We start from the raw sequence: 26701 nt of genomic DNA, 5'->3' as shown, positions 1-26701 counted from the left end.
TATTTTTGCTTAAAATTTTATATTCAAAAAAGAATTTGAATCAAAAAGTGAGAAAATTTTTAATAACTGTAATTGAACTCTTAACCTGGGATTAGATTTAAAGGGTTTGACAGCAGATCTTAATAAAATTTGTTACTCTTGAATAACATAACTCAATCTTAAAAAAAGTTGTTGAGAATTTAAAATTTTCAATTGTAGAGCTTGCTTTTCCTGGTCTTTTGGAGAAGAGGAGGGGGGTTTAAATTGTAATGAAATCCACAGTTAAATGATCAGGTTAAGATATCGAACAAATCTCTATTAAGAAAGTTGAACCTATATTACCGATAATAATGTTTTTTTTTTCAGATGATGTTTAAATAATGTTTTTCAAAATGAATTGCAGGCCAGCCAAGATTCTGCTCTATTAGTTGCATGAATCAAGACGTCTTCAGTTTCTGTACTTCATCATTTTTCGTCCAATCTTAGTAGAATTTGTGGTGTCCTGAAAAGTCCTCACTTTTTCCTTATGGTGTCCTGATTTGAAAAAAAAAAAAACATTTGGCACCTCCATCTGATGATGGAATCTGATGGTACATTTAAAATCAATAATTGGTTTGAACTAAACGAAAAAAAAAAAAAAATAAAAAAAATAAAAAACTATGATTATGTACACGTAAAGGTCAGATTTAGTTAATAAATTAATTTAAAAAAAAAAAAAAACTATGATTAGGTTTTAGCTCAAGATTTTACGTCTGTTGATCTGTGCTCAAAATTTGATTGCAAAAAAGAATTTGCTTTTATAAAATTTGTAACATTTTCTTGGAAATCTTTACCACCTGACAGATATCCTGTTACAGAAATAAATTCGTTAATGAATTTTTAATTCACCAGAAAACAAAGATATTACAAAATTGTTCAAATTTTAAATGGATTTAATGTAAACAGTACTTGGGTTGCATTGAAAAATTTCATTTTATTGCAACCGTGTTGTTGGTTATCGGTGTACTATGTGTATCAAATAAGATGAATTTTTTTTTCATTTGATATCGCTAAAGCATTGATTTTATGATAAGCGCCCTAAAACCTATAGGCGTTTTATTTTTCGATAAATTTTTAGTAGAAAAGGTCATGCTGTGTTTCATATAAGGACTTCAAGAAAAAAAATACACCACCGTAAACTGCGGGAACTTTGATCACCGGGGTAGCTTTGATCAACATGAAAGTTTTGCAGATAATCATCATTAACTAAGTCTGAAGTAAAAATGTATGGAGAATGTTTTTTACGTTTAAAAGCCTATGAATTGAGTTTCAAAAAGGCTTTATTTGGTTCGCAGTTGGAGATTTTTTTATATTACTTGAAATGCAGTTTTGAAGATTTATAGTATCTGAGATTTTTTTATAAAACTTGAAATGTAGTTTTGAAGATTTAAAGTATGTGTTTTTTCGAAGACTTTTCAACAAACATCTTTTCTGATAAAATGAAAGCGTATAGAAGCAAATGAGTTGTTTTTTATGAGAGTTTAACTTTTTTTTCAATAAAAGTATTGTTTTAAATATATTTTCATATTCATTATATGACAATTTCTGGATATTAAAAAATGGACATTTTCTTTGAGAAAGCTTGTATAGAACAAATAGCTAAAAACCCTATCAAATGGTTATTATTCATATGAAAAAGGTCATAGGAATTCTATCTGTTTTTAAGGCCAAAAATTTTTGAGAAATGTTTATAATTTTTGCCCCTAAATGTAGCAATATTGTACATCTTTTGAGTATATTTCTTTTTAAAAGAAAACGTTAAAAAAATCAATTGAGTTCAAAAAAAAATTACTTGATTGATGTTTTACGCCTTCAGTGCTAATTGGCATCAAAACAATAATTTTGAAGATATACGTAACAACCAGTGTGATCAAAGTTACACCGAAACCAGAAATCTGCTTTTGTAATAAACATTTAGTTATAGCTTCTAATGTCATAAGAATATTCTAATATAAATGGTCTTGTTGTATACTCCTTAGAGCAAGTTCACTGGTGTTGGGAAAAACTGGTAGAAATTTTGACATTTTGAAAATTTTACCATGCAAAAATGTTTTCAAGATCTTTGGGCGTTGTATTTTTTTACAACACTGTTTTTATATCAGTCGTATGTGATAGAAATCGAGCTATTTTTGCATCACAGCATACGAAAATACAACACGTGTTGTAAAAAAAATGAAGGCCGAACTGAACTGAGGATCTTGAAAATGTTTTTGCATGGTAAAGTTTTCAATATGTGCCACAAGTGTCAAAATATCTACCACTATTTTCCAACACCAGGGAACATGCTCTTACTTGAGTAAATATTTAAAAAATAATTGATACAGAAAAGGAACCGTTTCCAAAATTTTTGAAAATGAATTTTAAAAAGTTATCAATGTTCCTCGCAGTTATTTTTGCATGAGTAGAAGCAGAAAGAAGAGCTTTTTCTGGTTCATTTCCACTTAAAATTAAGTGTATATTCGACTTAAAATGTATGTGTATATTAAGTGTTTTTTATCACAGGTGTTTATTCTTACAGTGAGCGAAAAAAGAATAGCACCACTATGTGTTTTGCTTGTTAAAATATGAATGATTGGAAATTACGAAAATTTTCTTCCACAGATTGTTCTGAATTTCTTAACGGATAAATCAAGCATAAGTTTACTTTTTTTTTGGACGTAGCAATTGGCGTTGAGGACCAAAAATGTGGAAATGGGGTGCGAAATAAGAATAGAACCACTTGAGTTTTTCCAACAAAAACTAGATTAGTTTTAAAATTTACTGTGTAAAAGTGAATAATAATGCTTCTACGAGTTATTTGAATAGATAACTGCATTTTCGGAGTTTTCCAGAATTCCAAAGGTTTTCAAAGGTTTTAAAATGGGAGTTTTGAGAGATGCTCCTCTAGCGGTAAGGAATTTTATATTTGAGCTATAAAACTTTATCAAACTGCTTGATTTCCTCATAAACATTCATAAGTATGATGCAAAATGATGAAACATAGATTTGAGGCTGAGTTTGAATCCAAAAAGCAGGTTGGAATTCAAAAATACTAATGTTTTTCAATAATCAAACAATATTTCTCTAGTTTTAAGTCATAGATGGCAGTCTTTTCTTGCCATTATACCAAATTCATGCCCATTTTCAAATATCTGGGATTAATTAGGGAGTGCTGGACGATTTCGGTCAAGAAATAAATACATGTACCGTGTGAACGGACCGATTATCAGAATAAAGTTATACTTTGGGATGCAGCTTGATAGACCAGAGGGCTAGCAGTATTATTGGTATGATTTGCAATTGAATTGGAAGTTGAGATGAGCAGGAATTTTGGCGGTTGTACATTTTAGTGCTGGTGATTCTTTTGCAAATCCGGAAAAGCTCTCAGCAGCGTGAACTTCCACAAAACTGTAATGGGAAAATACCTCAAAATGACGATTATGGGCCTCAATAAACCTGGAAAATCAATATTGGGACAAAATTTGGCGTTAACTGCAAGATAGTGCTGCCACCTACGACTTGAAACTGGAAAAAAGTGTGGTTTACTGAACAAAATCAAAGTTTTTGATTTCCAACCTATTTTTTCTGATTAAAAATTAATCCCAAATGTTTGTTTCATCATTTCACGTCATTGTTATCAAGAAAATTAGTAACTTGATAAAAAATTACAGCTCAAATATTTAATTTCTTAACGCTTGAGGAGCATCTCTCAAAACCCCCATTTTAAAACCTTTGAAAACCTTTGGAATTCTGGAAAACTCCTAAAATGCAGTTATCTATTCAAATAACTCGTAGAAGCATTATTATTCACTTTGACACAGTAAATTTTTGAAAATAATCTTAATTTTGTTAGAAAAACTCAAGTGGTTCTATTCTTATTTCGCACCCTATTTCCACATTTTTGGTCCCCAACGCCAATTGCTACGTCCAAAAAAGTAAACTTATGCATGATTTATCCGTTAAGAAATTCAGAACAATCTGTGGAAGAAAATTTTCATAATTTTCAATCATTCATATTTTAACAAGCAAAACACATAGTGGTGCTTTTCTTATTTCGCTCACTGTATAATTTTTAAGGTTTAATACTATAAAATTGAATTGATTAACTCAACAATATCACCATAAGTAATGAAAATTTTTCAAAATTGTTTTAAACAAGTAACAGGAAAAACGCAATAAACACAAATAAGTTTACTTAAAAATATCTCCTTACCTTTATTTTTGAAAATCGTCTGGCAAATCCTGTCAGCAGTCTGGGAGGGTTACATTGTTTGAAATTATCATATTTATCTGGAGTTATTTGAATCCATTGATGAATTCGTATGAATCCATTATCTTTAGAATATTTGTTATTGTGAAAACAATGAAAGGAATTTCAATAAACAAGCTCAAAGATCAAGAAAAACATTTAATACTTGGAACCGCTTATCGCGATTCATTATTTCAGTCCATTATAACAAATAAAATCTTGGATTTTTGTTACAAACTGAATTTTGAACTTTTTTGGAAGGTATTTTATAAAATGAATTAATCTTGTTCAAAACCGTTGATAAATTTGAAATTTTGAATAATGCTTTCCTAGAACTAGGTCGATCTTAAATTAAAAAATATCAACAGTTTTGTTGATCTTATGAACAATTGCATTACAAATGATCGATATAAACTAGCTTGAAGCGCTCGAGATTCATCATGTTTGTTCTTTCCATTTGTACTTTAAATTAACTAAAGAAATTTATTGTATTTAATTTTTTTTGCAATGCATAAATCTAGTCTAAAACCGCCGATGAAATCATAATTTCAAGTTTAAATAAAAGATTTTTAATATTTCCAAACCAGTCAAAGAATGTTTGATGATTTTCCAGAAATATACATATGTATATCAATGTATGTTACTTTTGGTCAACACAAATAATAACAAGTATATTTCAAATAAAGAATTTTGAATAAAAACTGCATGTTAAAATAAAACTTTTTAGAAAACCCAAATTTTTAATCTGTGTGATTTTTATTATTCAGAATAATATCAATTTCCAAAAAAAATTAAAGCTTCAAAAGAACACATTGAACTAAAGTTATTTTACAGATGAAAATTTTAAAATATGGACTACAAATCTAAGAAAACTCGAAGTGTAGGGGACTCTCTTGCCAAATTTTAAATTGCACCTAAAAAGACTCAGAAAAAGCTATATTTTCCATTTCTGAAAAAAAAGTAACTATTTTTTTTCTTTAAAACATCTTCTGAAAACACAGTGACATATTTGAATCCACAGTTCAACAACTAGAGTCAGACTTATTCTAACTTCGGCATTTTTGTTCTGTTTATTTCAGAGGAATATTACTACAAAATCAACAAGACTACGCCGAAGCAGTGGAGAGCTTCAGGAAAGCGATCCAATTCCGACCATCTTTGGCACGTAAGTACCTAAAACATGTATCATAAATTCAAAGTATCCAGACAAATCATTTCGATAAGCTCGTTTAAGAATATCGTCTACCGACATTATTTCGTCAACGATTTTTCTTACAATTTAAGTGCAACTTTATCGATTTCCTAAACGGCGACGTGGCTCCCCTTATCAGGTCCACTTTAAACCGATATCACCGACTGATTGTGAAAACTCGAAAGCTCGGCAACATCAGAAACGACAAAAGCACCCCAAAAATCAACCAGATGGTTTTGCCCCACATCTTATTGCTGTTGTCGTTCTGGTTGTTGTTTTTGTTGTTGCTGCTGGTGTTTCGTCCCAAAGCGTGACGAATTGATTGTTTTTGTTTCATTTTTTTTGTCCCAACTTTTCTTCTTTTCATTTGACTCGAAGCGACCGACGACGGCAGCAGAACAAAAAAGGTCCTCTTGACCGGGTAGTGGAATCGGTAGAAAGTTGCCTTGATGTTGACGGTCCGATTCCGTTTCGATTCAGCTCGTTCCATTCCGTTGCATTCGGTTGAATTTTCATCCACCTTTTCTGTCTGTTGTTTTGTTTTCAGCCAGCTAGCCAGCTTTCCAATCGTACTTTTCCTCTCGTTTTCCCGAGCTGTTGTTCAGACAAACATTCCTACTTACACACACACATCAACTTGGGTGATTGTTCGTTATTCTTTTCTTTCTGCTTTGTTGGCCTCGGGATCGATAACTCCCATCCGCCATGGAAACCCGACCGACCGAGGCGAGGTCCGAATAAACCACTCTCCTTGATTATCGTTCTTCTGGGGTCCCGGATCAGATGTGATGATATTTTCAAGAAAGATGACCATTTCTTGTGCTCCATTGATGGCGTCCATTGTTGGAATAGCTATTGAACAAACCATATAGAGGTACCGATGCGTTATCGAGAAAAGTGATTAAGCTAACCTCTGTGGAGAGTTTCTGGAAGGACATGGGAGGTTGATCTGTTGAATACTTTTTTGTGTTTTTTTTTTCAAACTGAGTGTCTTGTATACAATTTGAAAAGAAAAAAAAAACAAAATTGTTGGAATAACTCCAATTATCAATTTTTAGCATTAGCATTGTAGATTTTCTCCTGCATTAATGAGAGCTGCGCAAACCAGGACATTTGTTTCAAACCCTGACAAATCTGGTCATATGAATTTGAATTTCTCATCCCAAAATTTGGACATAACCATGCAAAATCCAGTGATGCAAAAAAAAATGTGAGAAAAGATACATCAAAATTTTAATTTTTTTCCGAAACATGTCAGCAGCGTTTGAATCATTTTTGAATATTAATAGGAATTTAGGTAATGCTAAAGCTCATAGAATTTGATTATATGATGTATATAAATTCGGCAAAATACTACCTTGTTTTTGCAATATTTCAGCAACAAATTCATACTGTAGTTTGCTTCACTTGTTCACTTTACACACTTCCTGGGCATTTCCGAATAAATCTGGAAAATCTTAAATGCTTTTCAATAAAAAACATTATTTTATCTTTATTTTTGAAAATTGAATTTATTTATTTTTTAGTTCCTAGTAAATCAAACAAAAGTAAAGGTAATGAAACATATTCATCACAAAAAAAAATTACGACTTTTCGTCAGCTGGAATAACTTTTATTCTTTGTAAAAATTTAAATAAATTTCAGCAATTACCAAATCTTGGAAGAAAATTTGCAGAACGTAGGACAAAATTGTAAAGTGGAAAATATCTTTTCAAAAATTCATAAATTAGCACAAAACCATTACCAGGCTTGGTACCACAGAAGAAACGAAAATTATGTAGGTTTTTCAGAACAAAATATTGAACATAAAAGTTCAAACTTACACATGTAAACGTTAAATCAAAATTCTGCATAAAATCATGAATCAGTTTTGAACCAGAACGAAGCTTTCAAGACCTCGGAGTTTAAGAAATTTCAAAACGACCCCAAATCGACTAAGTTTTCTTTATACACTTATTTCAAACATTTAATTTAAAAAAACAAATGAAAATATGAAAAAAACTACTATTTGAATTCGAGCTTAAACTATTCCAACTGAAATAACAGAAGCTATATACTTCTAAGGTACCTATTTCTATTTTTAAACTATACACTGAGGTTTATTTTACGCGGTATTTCGTCCCGCGTTAAAAAAAAACCGAGTACAAAAAACCGCGTTAATTCGAAAATCCGCGTAAAAAAAACCGCGTTAATTCGGAAATCCGCGTAGGAAAAAAACGCGTTAATTCGAAAATCCGCGTAAAAAAAACCTCGTTAATTTGAAAATCCACGTTAAAAATCCCCGAAATTCGAAAATCCTCGTAAAAAATCCATTTGAATTAGAAAATTCGCGCAAAAAAGCACGTTACTAGAAAAACGCGTAAGAACCATGATTATTTAAAAATTTGCGTACAATGATAGTCTCATGTCTCAGGTCTCATGTCTCAGGTCTCATGTCTTAGGTCTTATGTCTCATGTCTCATGTCTCATGTCTCATGTCTCGTGTCTCAGGTCTCATGTCTTAGGTCTTATATCTCATGTCTCATGTCTCAGGTCTCATGTCTCATGTCTCAGGTCTCAAGTCTCAGGTCTCATGTCTCGTGTCTCAGATCTCGAGTCTCATATTTCAGGTCTCAAATCTCAGGTCTCATGTCTCAGGTCTCAGGTCTCAAGTCTCAGGTCTCAGGTCTCTGATCTCATGTATCACGTTCTTAGTCTCAGTGCTAAGATTTTCCAAACTACAAAAGGATTTCAAGTGTTTTCCTTTAAAAAAGTCTTAGAATATTTTCTCTGAAAAACCGCGTTTATTCGAAAATCCGCGTAAAAAAACCGCGTCAATTCGAAAATCCGCATAAAAAAAGCCGCGTAAAAAATACCGTGTAAAAAAACCGCATAAAAAAACCACAGTGTACTCATATGCAGTATAAACGCATTCTCAAATTTGAATTGCAATTTCCACAGAGTAAACAATCTTTCAACATGAATATTTTTAGGATTTCAATCTTCTTCACTATTTTGCAATTAAGATTAAATACACCAGTTTTATCATATCTTGTGTTGGTTCTTAAATTTCATGGTGTTTCTTGTTTCGAGAAATCGAGTTCTTTGTTTGAGGTACCGAACTTATTTGGACTCCTTATCGAAATTTTTCAATGATTACTGAGCGTTTGTTTTGAACATTTAATCGTCATTCTGAATTTATATTTTCAAATTTACTTTTTTTTTCACATTAATTAAAACAATATTTGATCTTATAGAAATTGTTCTTTAAGTTTAGTATTAAAATTTTTAATTCATTATTAAAATGACATGTGAAAGATTTTTTTAAACTTTATAAACACAGCTAGAAAAATCCTTGTAACATTATATGCAACTGCATGGGTTAAAGGGAATCGGGTATTTACATGTATCAAAACGGTTTAATTCATGTAACCTTCCCATCGCTTTCAACTGATTTGTTTACTGTAAACCTACATTTCCAATCATTCTTTCTGGTATGGTTGTATATCCAATAAGAAAAGCATCGATATTTGTCGATAAGAGAGCTTTCCATTTTATTATATATTTGTCGATAAGAGATTTTAATATCTTACACATACATTTTATTTGATCCATACAAGAAAAATTGGTATTCAATAAATTTTCACGAATACCAGTTTTTTTTGGTGCTATTCCCCCGACGACGGCAACGGCGATTGACATGCTGGTAGGAAAATAAGTTGTCAGTAGCTTGGAGTAGCCCGAGCTTCCGTTGAATTCAAGTGGCATTTTTTCTGGAACAAATAAAATTGACCATTTGATATAATAATTACAATAATTAGAAGGGTATTAAATTTTATTTCTCACTTACTTGCTTTGAAACTGTTACCGTTGCGATATTCAACTCATTTAAGTTTGCTTAATTTAATCTTTCTTTACTTTTTCCTATAAAATAAATATAAATTGGTAATTGTTATTTGTTATTTGTTCATTCATTAATATCATCAGAGCAAGATAGTTTACTAGGTTTAAAAATGCAGCACTCACAAGAACACAACTTGTTAACAGAGGCACACTTAAACAAATACACGAAATGGAGGTACTAGAACGGAACGATAGAGAACGCACATATTAAAATATTTTAGTCCAGAATTAAGTGGTATAATTTGTATGGGTCGAGAGGATCTACCGATAACAAGAAAAAGAAGATTTCTTTCCGCTTTAGCCGCCAAGACGTAAGGATCGTGATAAAGATCGTAATTTCTTTAAAACCTAACCTAAAAACACAAAAACAGGTTAAAAGACAAAGTTAAAAGTCTTACATATCTAACAAGAAACGTGCACAGCGGAAGACAAGAAGTGATTGTGCGAGAGTACGAATCAGGTAAAGCGCGAGTTAAAGGAAATCCCGGTAGCCCTCGTTCAAGACTCATAATTTGTTATTCCCACTAGGACCCAAAAGTCTAATCTGGTCCATGCATTCTGGGACTTCGTCGAATCGTCGAGGTCCGCATCTGGTACTGCCATTGAGACCAGAAGAACAGGCGCCCATCCGGGACTATTTGCATTCCCTGCGCCATCGGTAGGCTGAACGGATTCAACGGATCCGTTCCGGCCTGAGGAGCTGAAGAGGAATTGGCAGAGTTACCGCCAATTCTCAACAGTTGCCTAGTCACATCATATCTAGATCCCAGAGCGTTCCGAGAAGTACCATCAGCAGCGAAGGCCGGCCCAACGAAGTACACGATACACGACACACACAGGTATTCTAATAAAAAAAACTTTAAAACGCTAATTTTGCAGAGATAGTGCGTTTAATTACTCCGAAGAGTCCGCGATCAGCAATTTTGTGAAAGCCGACCTTGAGGAGCTCCGTTCCTGCTCAAGATCGAGCTAGCCAAAAAAGAAGGCCTTGTGTGCCCACCCTCCACTGAGTCTCCAGAGGAACGACCATGGACTCGAGGGCTTAGGTTTGGCCCCCTCTGGTCCAGACAGTAATCAAACTCAGCTGCACCACCTCGGTTCGAACAGATGCGAACAGCACACGAGTAGGTACAACAAAATACGGTCGAACGTTGCGAACGCTAAGATTTACATAAAATTGCAAGTTAACTGATGAAGTTCGCCTTCGTTGGGAATCCAATAGGAACGAAAACAAAACAGAATTGGCAAACTGGCTGAACTTCGCATGCGGTGACATGTAAAGTTCATCTTAGCCTTCAAATGTAATAATCTTTTTAATATTTTTCGTGGCGATGATGTGAAAACCTGTAATGTAAGATTACATTTTTCTTTCTGTGAAGGTATTGAATAAAAATTAATTTCAAAACTTACAATTCCTTAATCTGATTGTAACTCTGATTCTCAATTTAGTATTTAAACTTTATTTGTAACTTGTTTCTAATATCATGTTTTTAAAATAAAATTTCTAGTTGAAACACTGAATATTTGTTCTTAATGAAATTTGATTCAACGTTTTTGGTTTACTCTTGAGCTCTTATATTTGTATTTCCATAAAACTACCTTTTATGGAGACATGATGGTTATTTAAAGAAGAGTTGCTAGCGTATCGGGAAATGACTGGGAATTTGAAATAAAAACTTTATTATAAGAATTTTATTTTTTTCATCAAGAGTAATCAGTTGTTCAAATGCATTTCATGAACGTTATTTGTTCTTTTTTGATGAACATACGGGAAGTTAAAATGAATGTTTTGCATGATTCTGTTCCTCGATGAGCAGTTTTTGAACAAATTTGAGAAATAACACTAGTATACAAAATTCAAAAAAATCGTGAACTTCATCGACTTACACAAATTTTAACTGTTAAATCAGGCATCGAATCCGAAAATGAAATTATAAAAAATCGCAGTAGAACAGTTTTTGAATAATGCTCCAAATACGAAATTTCTGAAAAATAAAAGAAATTACTTGTACTTACATTCAAATAACCCGGACTGCATAACATTAATTTTAAGTTTTTTTTATATTGAAGGTGAACTTATTTGCTATCGATCATTTGAACTTTATGTTTGCGTATGATCAATTGAAGGTACTGATAAACTTAGTGAAGTTGTGATAGAAAAAAATACAATGTATTTTAGAGAGAAAATTTTGTGTTATCAACAGTTTAAGACTCAGTGGTTACATTCAAAAATACCTAATTTTATATGCTCAGTTCATATTTTTTTAGAAACAAGATTTTAAGTGGTTATTTATCAAAATCGGTTGGAAATTGAAGAAGTTATGATTATTTTACTTATATAGAATATTTGCATTTTTTAATAATTCTACGAACCGCCGTGTCCTTAGTATAGGAAGAATTAAACATGATAAATCTCATTCGCTCCAAGCTTGAATTGATCATTGATTTACCAGAAGGTCACATGCCAAATTTCAGAACGGTCTGACGATGTGGAGGGATTGCTCGATTCTCAAGCGTGAATGGGATTTTGAAATATTTTGCTCGAGAGAGTCAAAAAGTTCTGGTTTTTCATTGATAACTTTTTTCTTTATTAATTGGTTGAGTTAAATGAATAGTTTTTATTGAAGCCTTTATCAAGAAAAATGTTTTACACGAAGACTGCAATACGATTGGACTTTGAACAAAACAGTTATTGCAGTTCAAAGATTGTATTTTGGCCGCAAATTGTTGTTTCAACCGCAATACGTAGAATGTACTCATTACCAGTTTGACGACAATTTTCGAAAAAAAATCTTTCAACTGCAATAATTTTTTTTTTTAAGTTTAATCGTGTTGCAGTCTTGGAGGGAAATATTCGACTCAATTTTGGCTTTAGTACAAACATTCATGAAAAGCAATCAGTGTGAAACTCCTCAACTCCCTTATAAAACAATAACTTTATCTAGTAGCGTGCTATAAATTTCTACATGTTACTTGGGTAGGTATGTTGAAAGCGGAAAAATTAAAAATGTCGAAAGGGAAAACCGGGGAAAAACCGAAAAATGGCACTCCCATTGCCACCCTGTTAAAGGCAATATACTGAACTCATTTCCATATGGGGTTTGAAAAAAAAAACTATTCGTAGGGCATACCGCCGCTTCAAGAAAAATTGCATCCAACATCATTTATTTCTTCTATTCATCTATCCGTCAATAAAAATTTCATGATATTGATATGTTCTTATTAAAAAAAGAAATCACTTTCTCTGATTAGGTCGATAAACTAATGAACAATTTTTTTATTCAGCTAACACTGATGTCACGACTTTTTTTTTTCTTTGCCCCTGTGAAACCCCAATTGAGTATCTAAAAAAGTCCATTTGTATCTACCTCTTTCGTGCTGTTGTTTTTTTTTCGATTATGGTCGTTTTACCATCTTTATGGTATTCGCGACTTTATCAACGTTGCAGTTGGCGGATCGATATTGAAAAACTTATCCGGTACAACTGGTTTCGATGTTTACTCTTGGGCTCGAACTCGCGGACATCGGCTCAGGAGACTACAGACTTGCCAACTGAGCTATATCACAAGCCCTTTCGTGCTGTTGTGAATTGTTAAATTGTGATTTAAATTGTTCAAAACTTTAACATTAATTGTTCCTAAAATAGTTTTCATTTTTCTTTGAAGGCATTTTTCAGAAATCGGGAAAAAGTGGCTCCAGAGAGCTTCGGAATTTACAAATTACAAAGAGCTCAGTAATTCTAAAAACCGTTAAAAAACTGAGACAAAGCCTTTTGCAGCTTGTGTCATTTGTTTTCTTTCTTCAAATTTTATTTATGTTCCACAGGATTTTGTTCGACATCTCTTCTGCCATTGATGTGCATTCACAGCCAGCCAGCTTAAGCACAGAGCTCACTTTCAATTATGTCAAGCCAACGACAACGCACCAAAAAAAAAACGAACGCCATTCAGGGCGCGCCGACCGTTTTGAAACAAGGCCTATAGAAATCTGAAGAATACCATTTATCCCGTTTCCCATCTCTCGAAAAGAGTCCCACTTCCTGTTCCGGACGGAAGCAACGAGTAAAAAACTACCTGAAATCACAACTCGCACCCGCATGCAGCACAGATTATGTTCCTGCTGCTCTGGTTCCAATTGCGATTGCACATTTGCTTGAAATGCATCCTCGCCCGACCGAATGAGATTGCCTTTTTCTGTTTTCGCCGCTTCCCTTCCCTAGAAATCACCCTTTTCACTCTAAGCCAGGGACCCTTTTGAGTCGCTCACATATTCCGGATTTGTCTCCGGGGTGCAATCATAACGAAATGGCTTCGTTCGGCTCAATTCTTCTGTTTTTTTTTTCTATATTTTCATCCTTCACCATTTTTGCTATAGAGATGCCTTTACTCGTAACTGCTTCCTTCCACTTCTTGAATGGCGGTCGGAAGGTATTTCAGCAGCAGCAGAAAACACATGTGAACAAATCTCCGAGAGCGTATTGCCCACAAAAGCCGGATGAGTGAAATGGATTTCCGAAAAGAATTTCCCATCCGGCAGCTGGGGACTCGATGCTTTGCTTGCTGGAGGATGCCATCAAACCACGTGGCCCCGGCCATGGTGTGGGTGTGCAGAGCAATTCCGAATCCACCAGCTTTGCACTGTTTGCGTTCCTTGGTCTTTGTCTTTTTGTTTTGAGTATGTCTGCCCCTTGGGATGATTCAATTCGGATTATTTTTGATAAAGTTTCAGTAGTATATTTCGAAAATGTTTATTAAACATTTTAAATGTAAAACAATTTAAAAGCTTCAGATATTACAACTTTCATTAATCTTTTTTAAACCGTCTCCACCAATTGTCCATTCGGTTTCCGAAGAGTTTTGAAAACAAACTTTCTTTATGTTTTATAATTTTTTTTCAGGTGATGCATTATCCATCATAGATATTTCATCAAAAACATTATGCATTTCTGGATCTAACGGAAGGAAGATATAAAATCTGTTTCGTTGAATGCCAACAGTTCCATTTGACAATTGACAATTTTCAGAATTATTTTTAAGAATCTGAAACCCTCAAAATAAAAAAAATTAAAAGACAACTTTTCTTTCCTTCGTCTTATTCGGAATACGACAGTCTCTGTGGCCGGAAATGATTTTTCAAACAAAACAACAAGTAAGTAAATACTACCCTAAGGTTGCCAGAATTTTTCGAACACTTATCTGGGTCGGACAAATCTGAGCAATTTTATATAAACACCTGGCAATATTCGTGTCCAAAAAAAGGGCGTTATTGTTCAAAAAGATTAAACTAACCCCTCAATATATATAATACTACAATATTGTTGTGAACTTATTTTTTTCTAGAACTACAAGCTTGCCATGACATGAAATCTTTTAGTCTCTTTACACGACTGATGGGATTTGAGAACAAAGCGGTAAAGTGAGCATATTTTTTTACTATTTTCTTATTGATGAAATCTCGTGTATATATTTTTTGTCTGAAGGTCGAAATGAATGACTGTTTTTTAGTTTTTGACTTTTGATATCGTTACAGATAACATTCCAATTTTCTTAACCATGGCAATACAAAGTATTCTTTCTCTGGCCTGGAATTCATTACATTTCACTGAGACCTAAGGAGTTCAATTAAAAATTAAATTGTTCATTTAAATATCGCCTTACTAAATTATGCTTAAGATATAAAAAGTTAATTTATTTTCAAAGTTTTTTGAAACACTGTGGCGTATTCTGCGAGTCACGTGACGAAACTGGCGAAATTATAACCACTTTTAAGTTCATTTTTAAAAAAATTGATGATTGTTTGATTGAGGAAATTTAAAACTTAATAGCTCATTCATCTCTGAAGTGTATTTTTTTTCAAAATTTGTAAAAGAAGTATGCTGACTCTAAACTACTGGAAGTCTATGTTTTGTGCAAATAGTAGTTAAGTCTGATTTTTTAATCGATTTTTAAAACAACTGAACACTTTTGAAATAAAAAATGTAAAATGGATCGTTATCCAAAAACTGCTCCCTGGAGCCACTTTTTTTATTCTGAAAACTGTCAACAAAGTTTGAAAAAAATAATAATAAGTCAAAGTTTTAATAAAAAAATGGGATTTAAAAAAACGAAGTCCCAAGAAATAGAGCCGTTTTTAACTTTAAAATTCCACCAAATTCCATTTGTTATATTTTTATCGAATTTTCCACTACATTGTGGATTGTTAGAACTAGACTAGTCATCGATGACCAAAGAATGAATATGATTCTTTGTTGTGGATATTTATTTTTATTTAATGTCAACAGCCCAATAAAAAAATACTAACGGCTATTTTACATAAGAAATTTTATTCGAAATTTGGTTATTGCTTCCTCTGATATTACAGAAAACCCAAAATGAGGGATAAAGAAAGTTTAATGTTTTTGTTTTGAAGAGGAATTCAATAAATTGAACGAATATTTAAATAATAACAAAAGCGAAAAACAAACTATGTTAACTTAGAATTTATAAAAATTTATTTTCAATATTTTTTGAATGACATGCGACGGACTGATAAATTGGTTTCTTCAAAAGTCTAGTTTAATATATGTAAAAAAATCGTGTTATTTACTGAGTGAAATGATAGGTTAAAGACCTGAATCGGAAAGTTTCAAGTTTCAAAATATAACTTAAAAAAAAACCCTAGAGTGTTAAGAAACATATACCAAGTGTCTATGATGAAGCTGTAATCAATAAAATAGGGAACTTCATGACTTTTTTTTTAAGAAAGCGTTTTCAAAAAAATATTATTCATAGTTTGCGGTTATAATTTTTCAACATACAATTTCAGAAATGATTTCATGTGATTTAGTTTTTTAAAAGTTTCCCATCTCACGATTTTACTTGATAAACATATCTTGTGAATGTTTCGCAAATCAAATTCAATATTTTCAGAAAAACGATATTTTTATCGACACTTTCCATTAAAAATTCTTCTTCTTAATACTTAAATATCTGTATTTCAATATGAATTTTTAGTATTTCAATAATTTATCTTTAATCCAACTTTTTAATTTGAATGAAATATTACTTTTGTTTGAATTCTGCATAAGAACTTCAAGGTTTTAGATTTTTGAATCGGAATGTGAAAAAATCCTTATTAAAATTTCTTACTTGGTTTATTTTTTTTTCATATTCCGACCGAATATTGAATATGCATACGAGTTTTGAAAACAAATAATATTCTTTAGTTTTAGTTGAAATCAGGGTATAATTCAGCGTTTTATTTCAACTTTTTTTTTCCAAATAGATGTCTAAACTAAAAAATTAAAATCTCTAAACGAAAATTGAAATTTGTATCCAAAACATTCGGAAGAAGCTCAATCTTATATTAAAAAAGATATTTTCGACGGGTTTTCTATCATCAAGTTAGAAAATTTCAAAAACATTCGAGCAGAATGCTGGATTCAGAAAAAAAGAATATCGAGGTTTTGTCTCTTTTTATAAGTTAAAATTGCTAATCCTGCATTACGTTTTTCATTGATCTTAATTTGATTAAAGACATAAAATTTTTAGTGCAAGGTATCATACATTTAATGTAATTCATAAGCTAAAACAGTTAAATTTTATTTATTTACTTCTTTTGTTTAGCCCGTTAGGATGAGAGTGTTCGTCCCTGGATTGCCGAGGAATTTGAAACAATTGGGAATTCCAGATTCCAGGGAATCGTAGTTTCATTTTCGGGAATTTCCGACATGTATGAGATTCTTTCTCTGGAAAAGCCTGAAAGTTGTTTTTTTTAAATGTAGTCATACAAAACTCATTGAAAATATACCGATTCCTGTTGCAGTAGACATTTTGCAGCCATTAGGTACATTTAGATAAATAAGTACAAGCAGATAAGTTTAAAAAGATTATATGTATTTCCACACCGTATTCACCGAACGAAAACCCACAACAGTTCGGAAAATATATGAAAAATTGCTTAGCAGGTAGACAGATTCTCGAAAGTATGTTAACACTCATGCATTTGTTTCCCTTTGGCTTTGAAAGCCAGATGAATTTCAAATCCTCAAAATGAAGAATAAATAGTTTTATTTTTATATGAAGAGCAAATATAAAAAATGTTCAGAAAAACAAAAAATGGTAGATATAATCAAACAAATAAAAACATATTTTTTAATCAACCCCTAATTGCATGGAAGAATTCTTCATTTAACATATTCAGGTTATTTTATAGTTCGTTAGACTGTTTTTAATATATCATTGTTGAAAACAGTTAAACTTATTTGATTAAAATAAATTAAAAAACATTATGGAGAGTACATTTTGAACTAATTATGGGCTTGTATGCACGAAAAGTTCGATAAGCTTTGTATATTTGAGTCGAAGGGCATAGATTTTACATGTTTTTTTAGTATTTCCCGGAATCCCGGGAATTCCCGGGAAACAGGCCACCAGATTTCCCGATTCTCGGGAACGGGAAAATGGCTGGGAAATGGACACTCTAGTTAGGATCATTTTTCTCTTCCACGTTAATAATCAATTACAATAAATAAATCTGTTTTCAAAATTTATTGATAATTGCGTTAGAAATAGGCAGGTGTCATGATTAGCATAAGAATATGGCTACGAATTTGGTAAGAGACATTGTACGAACTTCGTCGTGAATTCCAGTAACTTGCATTATTATACAAATACTGCCGTGATATGCTAAAGTGACGTATTTGCCATTTTTAGTTTTCACTAAAAAGAGAATTTTTCTCATTCTCCCCCCTTTCTACTTCTTTAGGATTCACTTCGGCATATTACGGCAATAAAGGATCTTAGTGAAACTTCATGTTTCTTTGAATAGATCGAATAAATTTACAATAAGGCGTACATATATCAAGGATATGATGGCTAGCATAAGGTTGCAAATTTGGGTTAATCCGATTGCCCGAATTTAACTGCAAAAAGTCCAAGTTTTGCCCGGATTTTCCACTTTATTTGCCAAAACAAACAAATGAAAATAAATTTTGTTATAATTTTTTTATGGATGCGTCCAACATGAAATTTCATAAAAATAATTATGAAAGTTTTTTGTTTTGAAGCCTAAAATGTGCTGATAATTTTTGTTGAATCTTTTTTTTTATTTGTTTTTTCATGGTTTTTGTTGAGTAATTTTTTATGTTTTGAATAAATTTGCTACAATATTTCCCGTATTTTTTGTCGACAATTTTCAAACGAATTGCCCAGATTTTGCGAAGTTTTCAGATAAAATATCCTGGATTTGTGCGGCCCGGAAAAGTGCTGAATTAAATCTGGCAACCTCAGGCTAGCATCTAACAAATGCTTACACCACCAGCCTACAGAAATATGTAGTACTTTGTGTGTAGTGACCGAGATTTGATCTCATGATCGCTGGCTTAGAAGACTTGAAGCTTTTCTCTAGGCCACGGTCGGTGGCACAAACAGACATGCCGTTTTCTCTCACAAAAATAACAAAAATATAGAATGGAAACAAAAAAAAAATTATTCCACCAGTAGAAAATGAAAATTTTATGTTCGAAACCGAAAATTTATAAAGAATTTCCTATAAGTTGTGCGTCTTTCAAAAACGTGAAACATGGAATGGTCCAAGCAGATCAGCACGAAAAATAACAGCTCGTAAATCATTATCAAATTTTTTGTTGATTTTTTTCTTGATGACTAATGATAATTTCGGAAAATCTACATGTTTGGAAAAAGGCTACGTTTGTTCACATTTTAGGCACGAACAATTGCCATCGTGGTATGAAACCTTTCTTTTAGTTGTGGGAGCATACAAACAGAACAGTTCATTACAAAATTTAAAAGTATCGAAAAGTGAGTAAAAGCCAAAGGAATCCTGTGTTTCTTTCCAGGGAATCAGATACTAGTTAAACATATTCACGTCAAGATTTAACCCCTTAATCAATCCCTGAAAGATTTACCTGTTTCAATACTCAGAGTGATAAAATTGACAAATTAAAATATTTTTAAAAAAAACAACTGCCTTTAAAAATTTGTTAAAAATTCTGTGTTTCGAATTTTGAAAATCTTCACATGCAAAAATGTGCAAAATATTGTCAATTTTCTAATCCTTTTTCAAAATTAATCTGAATTGACTCAAACAATTCACTTTATGGCAATTCCATACAATGAGGTGGCATAAAGTATAATTTGGTGTTTTGGACTCTTTTGTGTTTTGTTTGTTTTTTAACTTATTTTAGATGAATTCATACACATTTAAAAAAAAACTTACAAAAGAGGATGATTTGTGTCATTTTTGACTCTTCTTTTTATTTCTTTTGAATGCCGTTTATTGGATTTATTGATAATTTAATGAGGAATGTTATTAAAACATTTCATGAAACTCAAGAGAAAAATGTGCAAAATGAATGATCAATTTTGAGGAAAGATTTTTTTTTGACGAATCACCATTTAAAGCTTTTTTTGACTCTTACTCTAGAACCGGTGCTTTGGGGTGCCTGAAAACTCATTCATTGTATTATTGGGACCTAAAACTAGATATTGAAAGTGAAAAGAATGTGGGGCAATGCGAGGCTTATTATTTACAAGGCTTTTAAAGTTTTTGACTATTGAAAAAATTGTTTATTTACTCGTTTTTGTCATAGATTAATTAAGGGTTGTAAAAATTTTCAACGGTTCAAATGGAAGCTTTTTATATAAGCATTCATATGATGTACTTTGAATTCAAGAAAAAATGTTTTCCATAGAAATATATGTGATTCAAATTTTTTTCCTCATCATATATTTTTTCAAATTTTCAAAGTCTGGTGTCTGTGGTGCGTTTAGTATCCAAAATAATGAGTTGAAAACTGGGGATATCTAAGTAAAATATTAAGTTAATAACTAGTAAAAAAAAGCGATCCGATAAAGTTCAGTTTTTGACGTTTGGCAGCCTCAAACCCCATAGTGCAATTTTGACGGATCACTGAATGGAAAGTGTTGTTTCATACCACGTTTTATACATTTTTTGGTGGTCATGATCTTAAAGAATTAAAAACAAAAATATCCTGTAAGCTGTAGCTTCAAACTTCATCTTTGAGAGACACTAATTTATTTTTTTGCGCATTCCGTAGCTAATATACAGTCTGTTTTCCGAAGTATGTTTTTTCGGATTTTTTTTCTTAGACTTTGAATAACGAGTGTTTTAGGTAAGTCATGTTTGAAAACATTACAAGGTTTCCAAAATTATAAATTTTGTTAAAAATGATTCAGAAAAAGAGAGATTTTGCGGTTTTAAGCGAGGAATGTCGAATTGACATTCAAGGTCTGATTAAAGGGTTTTTCCCTGGGCATTCATGGAGCGTCCATTAAAAAGGATTGATGCAAAATTAAAGATTTTAAGAATTCATTGAGGGTCTCCGAAGAAATTGTTTCATTTGGATGCCGCCGAAAAAAGTTACAAGCCGCCAAACTTCCAATAGTGTCATATTGGCACTCTAGAGCGGGTTAGGGTTAAAGAGTTTTAATTGGCCTCACTTTTTTAGTTACTTTAACCAGCATTCACTGTGTGTTATTTGCGTGAAATTTCCATGTAGCTCATACTCACTGTTGAAAATGATAAAAATTTAAACTCAAGAGTATTGAAAAATAAGTGTTTATTTTCAAATCCAGACATTTTGCTTTGCTTTCTGTGTTTTGCATCCGAAGATTTTTCATAATTATTCCTAATGACGAGTAAGCCCCAAGCAGGGTCTTGTGCGTTCCGCCTTTGTTTCATTGTTTTCCCTAGTTTTCTGTGATGAACAGACCCGTCAACAGCATAACTTAAGTAATACATCAACCAGAAAGCTGTAGAAAAAAAATCTTTTTATTTATATACACTTTGGTAGGTATCTAAGGGGTATGAATAGTTATCATCTCTTTTGTTGGCCCACTCAAACCCTCCTTCTCCTAGCCAGAAGCTGTTCCCCAAACGCTGAAATGGAAAAGTGCAATCAGCACATTCTGTCTGTGTCGTGGGGGTGAAAATGACTGTCCATTATGTAAAATGTAAGCAAAGAGACCCGGTTTCGGTCCGTTTGGTCTCCCATCTTCGTGTCCGTCTCCCTCAGGCTGCAATCTTGGAGCTACAACTCGAACTGGAAAGGAAAAACTACGAAGGAGAATGAAATACTAACTGCAGCTGCAGAAACGCAAAAAAAAGCGGAACGAGGATGAGCAACGCCACTCTGCAGCTCAGTAATTATTCCCTTGGAGAGCGCCGGTGAAGCTTATTTTCATTAGCTAAGCAATTCTTCAAGCTCCTGCTGAAGTGCTGATTGTGGGCGGGTGAATGGGCTTGGAAGTGGATGGGGGTCAATGGAAGAAAGGCGTTGATGTGTGCAACAGTAGTCGGTGTAAATGAGACAGCAAATTTTGCATCCTTTCTGTTAGTTTCTGTTTTGTGTTCCTGACATTATCTGGAAGAAAAATTACTGAATGCATTTGCCCAGGTAGCAGAACTTGCTGTTGACTATTTTGCACATTAAAAATATTCACCAGGTTCCAGTGGACAGTCACGATTTATCTAGTTCTAGTGTTATTTGTTTCTTTCTATCTCAAAACAACAGCATTTTAAGGTAGGTGCTGATGACTGATGACGTAATAAAATATTAATATGAATATTTGAACTGAGAGCTAGATATTGGAAGGTGGGGCTATGTAAGATAATAAATTTTTTCGAACTTTTCTTGAAACTGGAAAAAAACATCAATTGAAAGGTAGAAGCTTAATTTAGGTTGTGTAAGTTGTGTATTGTATTTAACATCTTTTAAAAGGCAGCAATGATATAAGAGTTTCAGCTAGAAAAAATTGTCATTAAACATTTTAAACCTTAGGCCTGAACGATTCGATCACTGTTTCAACTCAAAGCTTTCTGTTTCAAATTAAAAATCAACATTCCGTTCCAAGTTACAAACGGGGTTTGGGGTAAATAAAAATTTTAAGTATACTTCGGACTTCCGGGAAAAAAATACAGCTTAAAACTACTTTTCTAACATCATTAAGCACCAGACTCATTTCGTATTATTTGAGTTTACTCTTATTTGGTTAGTTAAAAAAAAGGTTAATGTTAAATTGATCCGTGTACATATGTACATTTTTCAAAATGCAGTGAGAAATATATGTAGGAATTCAAAAAAAACTTAAAAGAAATAAAATAAACTTCTCTTTTTCATGGTGTCACCTGAGGATCGATATTAGAAATGCACATTTTTTATTTCTAACGAAAATCCTGAGATACAGATAAATATGTCAGAAACAGTATAAAAAAAGAGCACAACCGATGGTGAACAGAAATCATGAAACATGAAAAACACAAAGATAAAAATTAAGAACAATTTTCAAACCTTTGTTAGTTATCCTATTGAATGAAAATATAGATTAATCTTTGTGCAACTCGAGAAGCAACCAAGCAAATGGTACCGAATTTGGCATGGGAGGGATTTTGATACGGGAAATGTGTCACTTGTGTCACGGGTGGTTTGAGGTTCCTCCCTTCCTTCATGCAATGGGGAGATAGGAAAGGAAGAAAGTAGCTCCCATACAATTTTTGAAAAAATCAAGAATGGAACCAAATTTAATGGCGATTGGCATGAGATAGTATAAGGGTTCGAGAAATGTTTCAATGAATATTTCACACCCTCCTTCATTTAAGTGAAATTTTAGGGATAGGAGAAGGAGATTTCCTTACAATTTTCGCATCGCTGGTATCGCGTTTAATCGAGCAAATTTGACATGGGAGGGTATTAGGGTACGATATATGTTTTATTGGATACTCCCTTTTTCCTTTGGAAAGATTGGAAGCAAATATTGAGGCTCTCATAGAACTCTTCGAACAAATGGAACTTAATTTTGCATGCAAGGTTTATTGATTTCAATCCCTACAATTTTTCCCATAATTCAAGAATTAATCAAGCAAATGGAACCTTATTTGGCATGGGAGAGCATGTAATACGAGAAATGGTTATATAATTATTTGAGACTCTTTCACTAGACTAAGTCAATTTGGAGTCTTTTTTGAATTTCTCAAACCCTGGGGTATAAAAAGCTTCTTTTTGGTCCAAAACTTATCCATGATTTTTTGCAGGATTTTTAAGTAACGTTTACATGAGTAAATTTCAACTTTTATGTATGTATGGGAAAATTTATTTTTTTTGTACTGAAAAATCAGCATCATTTTTGTTATTTCTGTGAAACCGAGCCTGCTTATGATTTTTGTGTCAATTTAAAAATTTCCTAAAGAAAATTTTGGGGCTTGAGATATAGCTCAGTTGGCAAGTCTATTGTCTCCTGAGCCGATGTCCACGAGTTCGAGCCCATGAGCAAACATCGAACACAGTTGTACCGGAAAAGTTTTTCAATAACGATCCGCCAACTGCACCGTTGATAAAGTCGCGAATGCCATAAATATGTTAAAACTATAATCGGAGCAAAACAAAAACAAAAAAAATCTGAAACTTATCGACCGATTGGATCTAAATGTGGCATGTGACGGCATTAAGATACTAGCAATATTTTTATGATTATTCGTAGAAATTGAAAACTGGCTATTCTTGAGCCCTTCCTATATTGAAAAAGGGGGATAATGGAGAAACTACACCAATAAAACAAACATTTTGGCATATCTAAAAATTTCATGAAAATCATAGTTTAAATTTCAGATCTTTAAACACGAATCATTTCAAGAGATCATTTTTCTGTAAAAAATATGAAACGATCAATGTATTGTTATTCAAAACTTCAGCCGCAACTCAAGTTATTGTTTCTGAATTATGTTGAACTTCGATTTAAAATGATGCTACAAAAAAAGCGAAATATAAATAATTTTGATAAATCAAATTAATTTTTTTAAGGTTAAGCAAAGCACAATGGGTCAGTTAGTTTTGCATAAACATTTTATTTATTTACATTTAAGCAAAGTTAACAAAATTGTGTCAAATTTATTGTATTTAAAACTTGCTTTGAGAATTAATTCAAAGTTGAAACTCAAGATTTAATACGATTTAAAACTTTTTTATGATTTTGTTAAGGAAAAAATATTCACTATCGACTTCAAAGTCAATTAATTAATTATGAATTTGAAGATTTATAGTTTTAATTGATGGGTTCTTGAAACAAAAAAAATTGAATCCAAAAAAACACCGAAAATGTAAGTTTTGAGAAAAAGCACTTGTTACTATCAATTACGAACAATTGTTTTATTTTTCATTTTGAATTTGAATGGACATTAGTAATCAGCAAATACAATTGAAAATAATAAACAATATGATTTTTTTTAGTTCCTCACCAAATCAAAAAAATTTATTCTTGAATTTAAAAAACATTTATGAAACAGAAAAAATAAGCTTAAATTTGTGTGAAGTTTATTTAAAAAAAAACTTTTAATCTAATTTTGAGGTATCCAACTCTTATTCTACTAAAAGAAAACGGTAACTTAAACAAGGTAGGAGAGAATGAGGAAACTTGATCTCTGAGGATACTTGATAAATCAGCTATATCTTGAAACTGAAATGTGTTAAGCATGTCAAATTTTTTATAAATATTTTCCAAATAGAAAAAACAACAAAGCTGTTTTCACAAAAAATGATAAACAAAAGTTTTTTGCTTGACTGCACTTAGTTAGAAAAACCAAACACAATGGGATTTGAAGATCTTTTAAATCACTTTTCAATGATTTCCACACGAAAAAATAAAAAAAAAAACTATTCCAATATGTCAATCGTATAATATGAACTTATTTATGCCAAATATTCAAAGTTATACAAAACTTTCAAGTTATTTAAAAAAAAATTTGATCATGGCTAAGCTCAAAATTATAAGTATTTAAGTATAAATTCTGAAAAAAGTGTTTTTAAATAAAAATAAGAAACTTGCGCCTTTAAGTATGCCATTTATTTTGGGTGGAAAACAAATTTTACTAAATTATTTTTGTCTGTCGATTATGAACTGTGAAATAAAATCTAATATGAGCAAAAAAAAAGCAATGAAACTTTTATCTTGAGATTTGTCAGGACTTTTGCCAAAGCTAAGAGCATCCTGATTAAAGGATCAAGTTTCCTGTTATAGAGGATCAAGTCTTCTTAAACTTTCAAAATATCACAATATTTAAGTCCCTCTAAAACGCTTCTGGTTTACCTACGGGTTCATGTTTCAATATAACTTTTGCAGCATGTAAACTAGATATTAAACGCAGTCAGAAAATGCAAAAGACGGCCATCTGCAAAGTTTTCCTCAAACAATATGATGATAATTATAAAACGATCTTATTTTTCTCTAATCTCCCCTAATGATTGTTTGTTTTATATAAAAGATCTAAAAACAAATACTTTAGAACAATATTGCACAACAATTAAAAAGGAAACATCAACATTTGAATTCTCAGTATGAAATTCGACAGATGTATTGTCTTCATAAAAGAAGAAATTAGCCTCAATCTATGACAGCAAGAATTTTAGTTGCAATACTGATTTCTAGCCTCGATGAATAAGATCTTATGTTCGAGTGAACATTGAAATGTCAAGTTTTATTTTAAAATAAAACTAACGATAATTTACATCTACCGGAAGCGCATGAGTATTTTGCTGCCATATTTTCACAAAAAATTCCATAAATTTGATGGAACTAGTTAATTAATGATATTTTACTTTAACTTTTTTATAAACATATAATTTTTTTTGTAGATAAATGAATCCAACTGTAAGTTGAAATTCGAGAGACTAGACAAGAAAATTTTTTTTGTAGATAAATGAATCCAACTGTAAGTTGAAATTTCAGGGACTAAACAAAATTAAAATAAATGTTGAAAAACATGCGAAAAAATTCGCCTTGTCTCCCGATAGGACTTGAACCCACATCTTGCGCCTCTCCGGGGACCATGTATTAAAATTCTACCACAGGAGACAACCTGGCGTATGAAAGTTATACTGGTCGAGTGTCGATGTCTATCGGGAGACAAGGCAAATTTTTTCGCATGTTTTTTAACATTAATTTTCATCTTGTCTAGTTCCTGAAATTTCAACTAACAGTTGGATTCATTTCTCTACAAAAAAATTTTCGCTGACTGAAAGTTTGAGTCAAGACCCATCTCTGGGTCACAGTTTAAAAACATATTAAAATTTTGAGAAAATTTAGAAAAAAACTGCAAAATTTATTTGATCTACTTTTTTTGAAAAAAAAATTAATTTGTTACATCGCTGATTTTTCAACAATTTGACGAATTAAATCAAAAGTTTCCTCAGTCACAAAGAATTTTTGGCACTCAATGCTAAATGTCAAATTTTCAAAGCTCTGGAACAAGATCCATTCATTTTTGTTTTAACTTTTAGAGCAAGTACATTTATAAGATTAAAAATAATGTTTTCAAACCTGTTCAAATGTGTTTTAAAATAAAAATGATACAATTTTGTTTGTATCATC

The 26701-nt window shown here is 32.0% G+C and overlaps 1 protein-coding gene across 1 annotated transcript in view; it reads left to right on the top strand.

Annotated features, from left to right (window-relative positions):
• LOC129743637 (protein O-mannosyl-transferase TMTC2-like) overlaps positions 1–26701 on the top strand; it is an 878041-nt gene that overhangs the window by 696681 nt on the left and 154659 nt on the right. The window contains exon 7 of the mRNA XM_055735714.1: positions 5326–5411. Coding sequence (XP_055591689.1) covers positions 5326–5411 — 86 coding nt within the window. The remainder of the gene's footprint in view (positions 1–5325; positions 5412–26701) is intronic.

Source organism: Uranotaenia lowii, chromosome 2, assembly GCF_029784155.1.
Source record: "Uranotaenia lowii strain MFRU-FL chromosome 2, ASM2978415v1, whole genome shotgun sequence".
NCBI classification, from domain to species: domain Eukaryota; kingdom Metazoa; phylum Arthropoda; class Insecta; order Diptera; family Culicidae; genus Uranotaenia; species Uranotaenia lowii.
This window is presented reverse-complemented; position numbering and strand designations above follow the sequence as displayed.